Source organism: Salvelinus fontinalis, unplaced genomic scaffold (genome assembly GCF_029448725.1).
Source record: "Salvelinus fontinalis isolate EN_2023a unplaced genomic scaffold, ASM2944872v1 scaffold_0041, whole genome shotgun sequence".
NCBI classification, from domain to species: Eukaryota; Metazoa; Chordata; class Actinopteri; order Salmoniformes; family Salmonidae; genus Salvelinus; species Salvelinus fontinalis.
The window spans coordinates 398,776-411,384 of record NW_026600250.1 but is presented as its reverse complement, the minus strand read 5'-3'; the positions used below and the strand labels follow the sequence as shown (position 1 = coordinate 411,384).

The window sequence follows — 12,609 nt, the reverse complement described above, 5'->3', positions numbered from 1 at the left end:
ATGAAGAGGTGGAGATAGGAGATCTGAGTAAAACCAGTAAGTACCGCCTTGAATTTTGTTTTTAACTTTGGATATTCGGAGTTGGCTCGTCAATACCTCTTCAACGGAGGGCCCAGGATGATGACTGATATGTCTAGAATCAGACGAGGTAGAGAGCAAGCTACCCCTTGTTTTCTCCGTTCCGTTTCCAAAAAGTGACTTAATATATATATTTGAGAAGGGTCTATCTGCTGACCGCAGACTGGGGGGCACGGCATGTAGTGATGATTTACTACACACCGTGCCCCCCAATAGTGCCATGTGAGAGTTGGGTTGCCTACAACAAAGATTATGGATGTCCTGACAAGATGTCTCTCCTCCCTATCAAGGGGAGTCGTTGTCCACAAAGCTTCACTGCGGGTTGTCTAGCTCCCGCCTATCCTATCTTTGGATTGGTGGATTCCTCTTATTATTGTAATCTATTGTTTATATTCTATGAGGGCTGTTGTCGTCAACCGCCTGTATTCAATGGAGAGAGATGCTAAGCTACTAGCATGCATATGCTAAGCGATCTGGAGACAAGTCCTATAGTATTTTTATCAAAGTTGTCGGTATGTCACGTGTCCACACAACAACTTCAGCATTACGAAACTTCTGTTGGATCAACTAAACCTCACGTAGCAAATAAGCCTTTCATTTTGTTGTTGACCAAAAATCGACACTTTCCAGATTGGGTTGATAATTGTTTCCACGTGGATATAATCTACTGTAACCTACTGGCATGACCTAGAGAGATACAACCTACTGTAACCTACTGACCTAGAAAGCTTAAGTTATAATATTCCTGGATTTTAAATGATTTTTTTCCAGTAGTAATGATAATTTGTATCTTCCTATCCACATGTGGGATCCCTCTCCTTTGTCGTTCCCTCTACACCAATAACAGACAACTACTGTGGGTGTCCCAATCACGGCCGGATGTTATACAGCCTGGAATCGAACCAGGGACTGTAGTGACACCTCTTGCACTGAGAGGCAGTGGTTTAGACCGCTGCATTTGTGTGTGTGTTAACTATTAGAATGCTGTACTAGAATGCTAACAAGGCCTCTAAAATTTTAAATACCGGTTATCGTTATCGTTTTTTGGGGCAAGTGTAACAGTATAACTTTAAACCGTCCCCTCGCCCCGACACGGGCGCGAACCAGGGACCCTCTGCACACATCGACAACGGTCGCCCACGAAGCACGGTCGTTACCCATCGCTCCACAAAGGCCGAGGCCCTTGCAAAGCAAGGGGCAACACTACTTAAGTCTCAGAGCAAGTGACGTAACTGATTGAAATGCTACTAGCGCGCACCCGCTAACTAGCTAGCCATTTCACATCCGTTACACTCACCCCCCTTTCAACCTCCTCCTTTTTCCGCAGCAACCAGTGATCCGGGTCAACAGCATCAATGTAACAGTATAACTTTAAACCGTCCCCTCGCCCCGACCCGGGCGCGAACCAGGGACCCTCTGCACACATCAACAACGGTTGCCCACGAAGCACGGTCGTTACCCATCGCTCCACAAAGGCCGAGGCCCTTGCAAAGCAAGGGGCAACACTACTTAAGTCTCAGAGCAAGTGACGTAACTGATTGAAATGCTACTAGCGCGCACCCGCTAACTAGCTAGCCATTTCACATCCGTTACACAAGGAAAATATTAGATATCGGTATTGGCCAAAAATGTAATATCGGTGCATCCCTTTATTCTAAAATGTTTCACAATACCCCATAATGACATCACAATACCCCATAATGACATCACAATACCCCATAATGCCAAAGCAAAAAAAGGTTTAGGTTTTTTGCAAAATGTATTGAAACTATTCCCCAGGATAACTAGTCTCAGAGTAATGTAAGATCCCAGGATAACTAGTCTCAGAGTAATGTACGATCCCAGGATAACTAGTCTCAGAGTAATGTAAGATGCTTGGAAAAAGAAGCTGAAAAGAATAACAGAACTGCACCATTAGAACTAAAATATGTCGCCTGGATGTCAGACCCCAAACCCTCCAAACTAAATAAACAATAAAATGTGTATCCTGGAAGTCAGACCCCCAACCTTCCAAACTGTAAATAAATAAATAAAATGTGTCTCCTTGGCAACATTAGAACCTCAGCACGTTTACTGTATATGTCGAGACAAAGGAATGATGTAAACAAATAATCCAAAATATTTTTGTCAATGAGACAGTATATAAACAAAGGAATGACCGAACCCCCTTTGGTGACTGAATGCTTGTAAGGAAAACTAGATGATCAAAACATTAGATCACATCAAATAAGCCTGAGAAGACTCACTCTGACATCTGTCGAGTTATACAGGATACTACAGTTATACAGGATACTACAGTTATAACTATACATAGTTATACAGGATACTACAGTTATACAGGATACTACAGTTATACAGGATACTACAGTTATACAGGATACTACAGTTATACAGGATACTACAGTTATAACTATACATAGTTATACAGGATACTACAGTTATACAGGATACTACAGTTATACAGGATACTACAGTTATACAGGATACTACAGTTATACAGGATACTACAGTTATACAGGATACTACAGTTATACAGGATACTACAGTTATACAGGATACTACAGTTATAACTATACATAGTTATACAGGATACTACAGTTATACAGGATACTACAGTTATACAGGATACTACAGTTATACAGGATACTACAGTTATACAGGATACTACAGTTATACAGGATACTACAGTTATAACTATACATAGTTATACAGGATACTACAGTTATACAGGATACTACAGTTATACAGGATACTACAGCTATAACTATACATAGTTATACAGGATACTACAGTTATACAGGATACTACAGTTATACAGGATACTACAGTTATAACTATACATAGTTATACAGGATACTACAGTTATAACTATACATAGTTATACTGGATACTACAGTTATACAGGATACTACAGTTATAACTATACATAGTTATTCCAAAGGTGGGCTACTTACTATCCACTGTTTGCAAGCCACCGCTGCTGAACTATTTAATTTATTTATTTCACCTTTATTTAACCAGGTAGGCAAGTTGAGAACAAGTTCTCATTTACAACTGCGACCTGGCCAAGATAAAGCAAAGCAGTGTGACACAGACAACACAGAGTTACACATGGAGTGTAACAAACATACAATAATCAAACATCAATAATACAGTAGAAAAATAAGTCCAAGATAAAGCACAGAGAACTGTTCCTTTATTCAGGACATTTAGAATGATAACGCACTACAGATTATTGTCCTGTTAGGACAGTTTTTTGTATTCAGATCTCTGAAATACACTCTAACTATGTAACATTTAGTGCCTCCTTATGTTACGCTGGGAAAACAGTTTTCATGGGCACAGAAATCCTAAATAATTTCAGAGTTTGCTTAATCAAATGGTTCTAACCGAGAGTCACCTTAACTTTATTGACAACACCCAAATGGATACTGTCATTAATGTGTTTCTTCAATAATTACACATAATTCTTAATACTGTAGCTGTTTAGTTACTAAACTATCATCAAGTGATCCAGGAAATCATTTTCTGAATGACAGTCACATGACAAACATCACAACATGCAACAACAACCAAAGTGCTTCTTCATTCATTACTCTGGTAAAGACAGTTATGCCGTGCTCCATGTTGGATCCAACATCCCTAACAAATTGATGTTTATAATGTTATTGTCTGCTTGATTTACTGTAGGGTCTCGTTAGTGTGTTTGCACACAGAGATACTTAGCTCATAATGTGTAGAGAACTGTTCCTTGATGGATAGGCTATTGTACAACACACAGAGCTATTTTCCTTTATTTGTTGTTAGGTGAAGTTATGGGTCCTACAGTAGGTCTATGTTGTTGTTAGGTGAAGTTATGGGTCCTACAGTAGGTCTATGTTGTTAGGTGAAGTTCTGGGTCCTACAGTAGGTCTATGTTGTTATTAGGTGAAGTTATGGGTCCTACAGTAGGGTCTATATTGTTGTTAGGTGAAGTTATGGGTCCTACAGTAGGGTCTATGTTATTGTTAGGTGAAGTTATGGGTCCTACAGTAGGGTCTATGTTATTGTTAGGTGAAGTTATGGCTCCTACAGTAGGTATATGTTGTTGTTAGGTGAAGTTATGGCTCCTACAGTAGGTATATGTTGTTATCAGGTGAAGTTATGGGTCCTACAGTAGGTCTATGTTGTTGTTAGGTGAAGTTATGGGTCCTACAGTAGGTCTATGTTGTTGTTAGGTGAAGTTATGGGTCCTACAGTAGGTCTATGTTGTTGTTAGGTGAAGTTATGGCTCCTACAGTAGGTCTATGTTATTGTTAGGTGAAGTTATGGGTCCTACAGTAGGTCTATGTTGTTGTTATGGGTCCTACAGTAGGTCTATGTTGTTGTTAGGTGAAGTTATGGGTTCTACAGTAGGTCTATGTTGTTGTTAGGTGAAGTTATGGGTTCTACAGTAGGTCTATGTTGTTGTTAGGTGAAGTTATGGGTCCTACAGTAGGTCTATGTTATTGTTAGGTAATGTTATGGGTCCTACAGTAGGTATATGTTATTGTTAGGTAATGTTATGGGTCCTACAGTAGGTCTATGTTGTTGTTATGGGTACTACAGTAGGTCTATGTTGTTGTTAGGTGAAGTTATGGGTCCTACAGTAGGTCTATGTTGTTGTTAGGTGAAGTTATGGCTCCTACAGTAGGTCTATGTTGTTGTTATGGGTCCTACAGTAGGTCTATGTTGTTTTTAGGTGAAGTTATGGGTCCTACAGTAGGTCTATGTTGTTGTTATGGGTCCTACAGTACACTATGTATGTCATGCAACAACAACCAAAGTGCTTCTTCGTTCATTACAGGTATATTTGTTGTTAGGTGAAGTTATGGGACAATTTGGCAAACAGTGTACAAACCCTCATTGTCAGGCTGATGGAAAAGCTAGACAAAGAACATTTTACTGGTTGAAGGGTTTTTTAAGTACAAAGCGGTTGATTTGCGATGATCACACAAACATTATATTAAGCAGGACATTCAAACGAGCATTACAATTATAATCCAAAGTAGTGTGAAATGCACTCATAAGCAACCTGGAAATGGAGGTTACTCCCCTGAGTTTTCACCCATTCACATTCAGAATACTTTGTGAAAAACTAAAATCTTTGCTATAACTATTATCCTCACTAGCGGGAAGGAGTTTCTACAACCAGATATACTACATCTATAACTAGTGGTTTCCTCATTACCAGATATGCTACATCCATAACTATCGGTTTCCTCATTACCAGATATACTACATCCATAACTAGTGGTTTCCTCATTAGCAGGGAGGTGTTTCTACAATTTGATTGTATGTGCTTCGCCCTCGTGCCACAATTTTATTAAACACAGAAAGGGGCCCATATTGGAGACCAAAAGTCATCTGGCTCAATCATCGATGTTACTACTAATGTGAAAACAATACAAAATATGATTATTGTTGCTAATTTTAAGACAAATGTCAAATCATTACATTCATTACAGACGTCAGTTGTTGTACAACATCATGGCTACGCTGTTGGCATCACCTTTTACAGTGAATTTCCACTGTTGTGGGCCTTGAACCATTTGACTTTGTTGTTCACACAGGAGAGAGACGGGACTATCGTGGATCCTCTGGGAATCCTCAACAACCTCATGATGCTGACGAGGCAGAGAAGAGTCTCTCCACATCAGAACTCCTCCAGAAACACCAGCAGAGACCCGCAGGGAAGAAATCTCATTGCTGCTCTGACTGTGGGAAGAGATTCACCTCATCAGGCATTAAAATTCATCAGAGAACACACACAGGAGAGAAACCATTTAGCTGTGTTCAATGTGGGAAGAGTTTTGATCAATCTTGCCATCTGATTCAACACCAGAGAACACACACAGGAGAGAAACCTTATAGCTGTGATCAATGTGGGAAGAGTTTTAGTCAATCTGGACAGCTGACAGTGCACCAGAGAACACACACAGGAGAGAAGCCTTACAGCTGTGGTCAATGTGGGAAGAGTTTTACTACATCTAGCAATCTGACTACACACCAGAGAACACACACAGGAGAGAAATCTTATAGCTGTGATCAATGTGGGAAGAGTTTTGATCAATCTGGACAGCTGACAGTGCACCAGAGAATACACACAGGAGAGAAGCCTTACAGCTGTGGTCAATGTGGGAAGAGTTTTACTACATCTGGTCATCTGACTCTACACCAGAGAACACACACAGGAGAGAAACCTTACAGCTGTGATCAATGTGGGAAGAGTTTTGGTCATTCTGGCACTCTGACTTTACACCAGAGAATACACACAGGAGAGAAACCTTGTAGCTGTGGTCAATGTGGGAAGAGTTTTACTCAGTCAACCAGCCTGATATCACACCAGAGAACACACACAGGAGAGAAACCTTATAGCTGTGATCAATGTGGGAAGAGTTTTACTACATCTAGCAATCTGACTCTACACCAGAGAACACACACAGGAGAGAAACCTTATAGCTGTGATCAATGTGGGAAGAGTTTTTGTCAATCTAGGGATCTGACAGTGCACCAGAGAACACACACAGGAGAGAAACCTTATAGCTGTGGTCAATGTGGGAAGAGTTTTACTACATCTGGCTCTCTGACATTACACCAGAGAACACACACAGGAGAGACACCTTATAGTTGTGGTCAATGTGGGAAGAGTTTTACTACATCTAGCAATCTGACTCTACACCAGAGAACACACACAGGAGAGACACCTTATAGCTGTGGTCAATGTGGGAAGAGTTTTACTCAGTCAACCAGCCTGATATCACACCAGAGAATACACACAGGAGAGAAACCTTACAGCTGTGGTCAATGTGGGAAGAGTTTTACTACATCTGGCCATCTGACTCTACACCAGAGAATACACACAGGAGAGAAACCGTATAGCTGTGGTCAATGTGGGAAGAGTTTTGGTCGATCTGGCCAGCTGACATTACACCAGAGAATACACACAGGAGAGAAACCTTACAGCTGTGGTCAATGTGGGAAGAGTTTTACTACATCTGGTCATCTGACTATACACCAGAGAATACACACAGGAGAGAAGCCTTATATCTGTGATCAATGTGGGATGAGTTTTACTTCATCTAGCCAGCTGACTTTACACCAGAGAACACACACAGGAGAGAAACCTTATATCTGTGATCAATGTGGGATGAGTTTTACTACATCAAGCCATCTGATTCGACACCAGAGAACACACACAGGAGAGAAACCTTATAGTTGTAATCATTGTGAGAAGAGTTTTCCTACATCTGGCCAGCTGACTTCACACCAGAGAACACACACAGGAGAGAAACCTTATAGCTGTGATCAATGTGGGAAGAGTTTTACTAGATCTAGCTATCTGACAGTGCACCAGAGAACACACTCAGGAGAGAAATCGTATAGCTGTGACCAGAGATAATCTGATAAAAGATCTCTGACTAAATTTCAGAAAATACATGAAGGAGTTGTTTCATGATATCAATGAAATGATGTCACAATGTAGAATGTTTTAACATTGTAGTAGGAGTGTTTTAATGATGTCACAATGTAGAACCCTAAATGTTTGTCCCCTGTTCTATTGATTTCAACATGATATGGATATTAGCCTCAGGGGGAAAATCCACGCTCTGAAATGGAAGAGTACTATTTATATGATTTAACAAAAAGTGACTAACACAAAAAGAGCTGTGTTACACTTACCACGTTGGTGACCCACTTGAATTAAAATGCAACACTTCAAAAATGAAAATAAAATCTAGGCTCTGAAATGAAAGAGTACTATTTATGAGATTTAGTAAGTACACATTATTCCCAGATTCCGTGTGGTTTTGAGCTGTTAGTTTTAACAGGACGTGCAACCTCATCTCCCTCCTGTCGCATAAATGATTTTAGCATGATATCGATGAGTTATGACAAATAAGTGTTGCGTTCCTTTGTTTAGCGACCCCTACATTTAAATGCATTCCAACATCACGTACAACCTGATTTCCCCCCTAATCGATATCAGTTATTTATTGCTACTTGTCAAAACAACACTGTTTCTGGTGCTTGTGCAGTTTATAAGGAGCTTGTTTAAAAAAATACAAGAATTATGATTATTGTGGCAGTTTGTGTAAATAGCACATGTTATGTTTAGGTTTTCAATTTATCCCAAACTGTTTCTGCATATTGGTTATTGATTTGGACACGTTAAAACTGTGTTTTGACATTGAGGCTATCCCACCTAGCAAAATGTAATTGAAAAGACGTTGAAAATAAGACTATGCAATCAACAACAAATTTTTGTTTTATTTTTTATTATACCATGCCTTACCATTAAGTTAATTATTGACAATACATATTATCAAAGGGGTGTACATTTGGTTTTGGTATTTCATATTTACATTTCATGTAACATTTAGTAATGAAATTTATTCATGCAACCAACTGACAGTTTTTTGGGTACAATTATATTGACATTGTTGCCCTGTTTTTAGAATAGCAGGGTTAATTCTCACATGTGCCAAACCAAATGTACTAGAGCATGACATTGGGGACTGGGCCCCGATCCAACAACATGCCTATCTAGTGAACCCTGAAAAGAGAGAGAAGCTCCGCAGTGAGGTGGAAAGTTACTACGGATATTGCAGGAGTTTCCTCTTGAAATCAGACATGTCCGTGGTGAGGACAACTTGGTTGCTGATTGTCTCAAGGGGGGCAGTCAAAAATATTAGTGTTTTGCGTTTAGCCATTGCGTTGCCATGGATCACAATTTATTTTGACTGCACGGTTTTCCTGTGGGTTTTGTTTGGGCTCGTTCCAAGGGAACGAGAGTTCTAGAAGCGAGTGAGTTTTTCAAAAAATTCTAGAAACTACTTTTTAAAAAAAAAAATTTTTTAATTGTTGATTGCTAGTAGACACCATGTTTATATTGGTGAAGGTGAAGCATTGCAGTTGATTATAATGTGAAATGGAAGTTGTTTTCTGTTGGTGGTGAGCATTCTCTTAAGGTGTTAGTCTTTGGTTTTTCCATTTATGTTTTGAGGTTGTTCGTTAGCACGTCTAGCTCGTTAGCACGTAGGACGCACTGATTGGTGTCACCTCGTTAGTCAGTATGTGTTACACCTGTGCTGGCTTGTCATCTCGTTAGTGGGAAGGTGTTTCACCTGAGCTGGTCCAGGTTCTATTTAACTTCTACTTCATCACAATCCCGGATCCGGGAGCACCCCCATCAGTAAAAAAGCTGACTAGCATAGCGTCACAAGTAAATATCATTAAATCACTATTCCAAGACACCAGATGAAAGATACACATCTTGTGAATCCAGCCATCATTTCTGATTTTTAAAATGTTTTACAGGGAAGACACAATATGTATTTCTATTAGCTAACCACGATAGCAAAAGACAACTTTTTTTTCACACCATTGTTTTCCTGCATAGGTAGCTATCACAATTTCGACCAAATAAAGATATAAATAGTCACTAACCAAGAAACAACTTCATCAGATGACATTCTGATAACATATTTATTGTATAGCATATGTTTTGTTAGAAAAATGTGCATATTTCAGGTATAAATCATAGTTTTACATTGCAGCCACCATCACAACTCTCACCAAAGCAACTAGAATAACTACAGAGACCAACGTGAATTACCTAAATACTCATCATAAAACATTTATGAAAAATACACAGCATACAGCAAATGAAAGACAAAGATCTTGTGAATCCAGCCAATATTTCAGATTTTTTAAGTGTTTTACAGCGAAAACACAATATAGCATTATATTAGCTTATATTAGCCCAACTCACTATAACGCAGCACAAAGAAATATCCAAAAATCGCAATATACTGATATAAACTGATATAACTTGGTTTAAAATAACAACATTATGATGTCTTTAACACCTATATCGAATAAAATCAGAGCCGGATATATCTAAGGCCTATAACGGGAGCTTCCCAGAACGCCATCCTGAGGTCTGTCTTGCGTCATGGCGAATGATGAAAAGAGTGCACCCCACGTTCCCAGACCCTTTATATGGCCTCAGATCTGCCTAGCAACTCCATTTCAATTCTCACTATTTGCTGGGGAAGGCGTATGCAGTGCATCTCGACCAATAGAAGACATAATGTAAATAAAGGTTAAATAAATAAATAAATAATAAACTGACCCCAGAACAGCCTGCCTGATTTCAGATTTCTCACTTTGCTCCAACTTGAGTTCTGTTTTACTCACAGATATAATTCAAACGGTTTTAGAAACTAGAGAGTGTTTTCTATCCAATAGTAATAATAATATGCATATTGTACGAGCAAGAATTGAGTATGAGGCAGTTTTAATTTGGGAACTAAATTTTTACAAAGTGAAAACAGCACCCCCTATTGAGAAAAGGTTTTAAGAGTGTTAGTTAGTCTTTGGTTTTTCCATTTATGTTTTGAGGTTGTTCGTTAGCACGTCTAGCTCGTTAGCACGTAGGACGCACTGATTGGTGTCACCTCGTTAGTCAGTATGTGTTATACCTGTGCTGGCTTGTCCATCTCGTTAGTGGGAAGGTATTTCACCTGAGCTGGTCCAGGTTCTATTTAAGAGTGTCTGGCCCAGTGCTCCAGTTGTCTTGATAGATGTGGAGAGGCAACACCTTTAGTTGCTCCACCTTTTTGATTTGCTTCCTGTCTTTAAGTGTCTTTAAGTTTGGTGTGGATTTTTCTTTTGTTTGCCTCTTCTTGGGCAGATTTAGTGGGTCTCATGGTGGGTGTCTTTTATGTCCCAGTTGTTGTTACTAGTCAACTTTTAGTGGACACTGTGAGCAAAACTGCAACATTATGTTATAATACTTTTATTGGATCAAATGGTTGTTTTATGCAACAGAATAGAGGGTTCTTAGAACTATTGTGTCTGTGTGTTCTACTGAGGATGGGCCTCCGGGAGGAAACACTGACAGGAGATTTACAATGTCTTTTGGGTGATAAAACCTAAAGAGACCGCATTCCAGAGCATGAGTTAATGTTTCTGTTCTATATGGTACCAGGGAGAGATGACCCCAGGGCCAGACCCTGGTCTCTACACAAAGACTACTGTTTTTACAGCAGATACTGTCTGCTGAGAATTATAAGTATCTTTCATACAAATCTTAACCTTGTGACCCGTTCTATACATCTGTTGTTCGTCATGTAGGTTGATAGGGGTGTATCTTGGCTGTAAAAGACCTTTGTACTTTTGTCTCGTGGCTCTCAATGAATCATCTGGGGGTGATTTGTCGACCAGCCATCATTATCGTAGAGCACTCAATTGATTCACTTTATATGTGTACGTTGTATTGACCTGCTCCCTTAATAAGTGAATAAAGGTTTAGTTTAAGAATAATTCTGACTTGTGTGATAAGTTTCTCTCCTCATTTGATATTAAAGAAATTAACAACCACATTTGGCGATGGGGATGTGAATCTTCACTTGGTGACCGCTTCTAACGACCTGCGTAAATCGTGCACTTGGGATCTCAGGGAAACCACACTTCGGGAACGGAGCAGATGGACCCACCTTTGATCTGAGAGGCAGCGAGCCGAGTGGATACCAAATCTAAAATCCTAGTTTTAAAAAAAGAGGTGAGTGAAGTGGATACAACATCTTATTTGAAGAACCCCTTATCATGGTTCCTCGAAGAACCTTTTGGGGTAAATTTTTTAAACTCCCTGTCCACCCTCCCTCCATTATAAAAACATATTTTAATAACAACAATATTGATTTAAATAATTAATTAATTGTATATTAAATTTACCAAACAATTTACAAAAAAAAAACACATTACAAAATTGCAACGTTTCTGCAGACATGTCAGACCATAATAAATAATACATTTACTTTGTATAGTGCTTTTAATGACATTTAAAAAATAAATAAATAATGATGTACAATAAAAACAACATACATTAAAAATGAATCATAGGTAAACTAACAATATTGTAGACTTGATGCTAAATACAGATTTTTCAGCTTTAGTGTGTATATCATATCCACTTTGTTATGTTAGGAAGTTTGCCATCTTTATGACCGGCCCTGGTAACTTCACCCCAGGTTTGCTGTGTCTGTCAGCGTAGTGTCCAGAGCATGGAGGCGCTACCAGGAGACAGGCCAGTACATCAGGAGACGTGGAGGAGGTGCTCATGTGTTCAGTGTGAACCTGCTTTCATCTGTGAAGAGCACAGGGCACCAGTGGCCAATTTGTCTCTGGCAAATGCCAAACGTCCTGCACGGTGTTGGGCTGTAAGCACAACCCCCACCTGTGGACGTCGGGCCCTCATACCACCCTCATGGAGTCTGTTTCTGACCGTTTGAGCAGACACATGCACATTTGTGGCCTGCTGGAGGTCATTTTGCAGGGCTCTGGCAGTGCTCCTCCTGCTCAAAGGCGGAGATAGCGGTCCTGCTGCTGGGTTGTTGCCCGCCTACGGCCTCCTCCACGTCTTGCCACAGCTCGCTAAGTGGACAGTTTGATTTCACAGAAGTGTGATTGACTTGGAGTTACATTGTGTTGTTTAAGTGTTCCCAT

General features: G+C 39.7%; 1 protein-coding gene across 1 annotated transcript; it reads left to right on the top strand.

Moving 5' to 3' along the window:
- Positions 1-5,647: 5,647 nt before the first annotated feature.
- Positions 5,648-11,427, top strand: LOC129842461 (zinc finger protein 814-like; the record flags this gene model as incomplete). Its single annotated transcript, XM_055911026.1, has 1 exon — positions 5,648-11,427. A coding segment is annotated over one exon (1,851 nt), but the record flags the coding sequence as incomplete, so codon positions are not given.
- Positions 11,428-12,609: the final 1,182 nt, after the last annotated feature.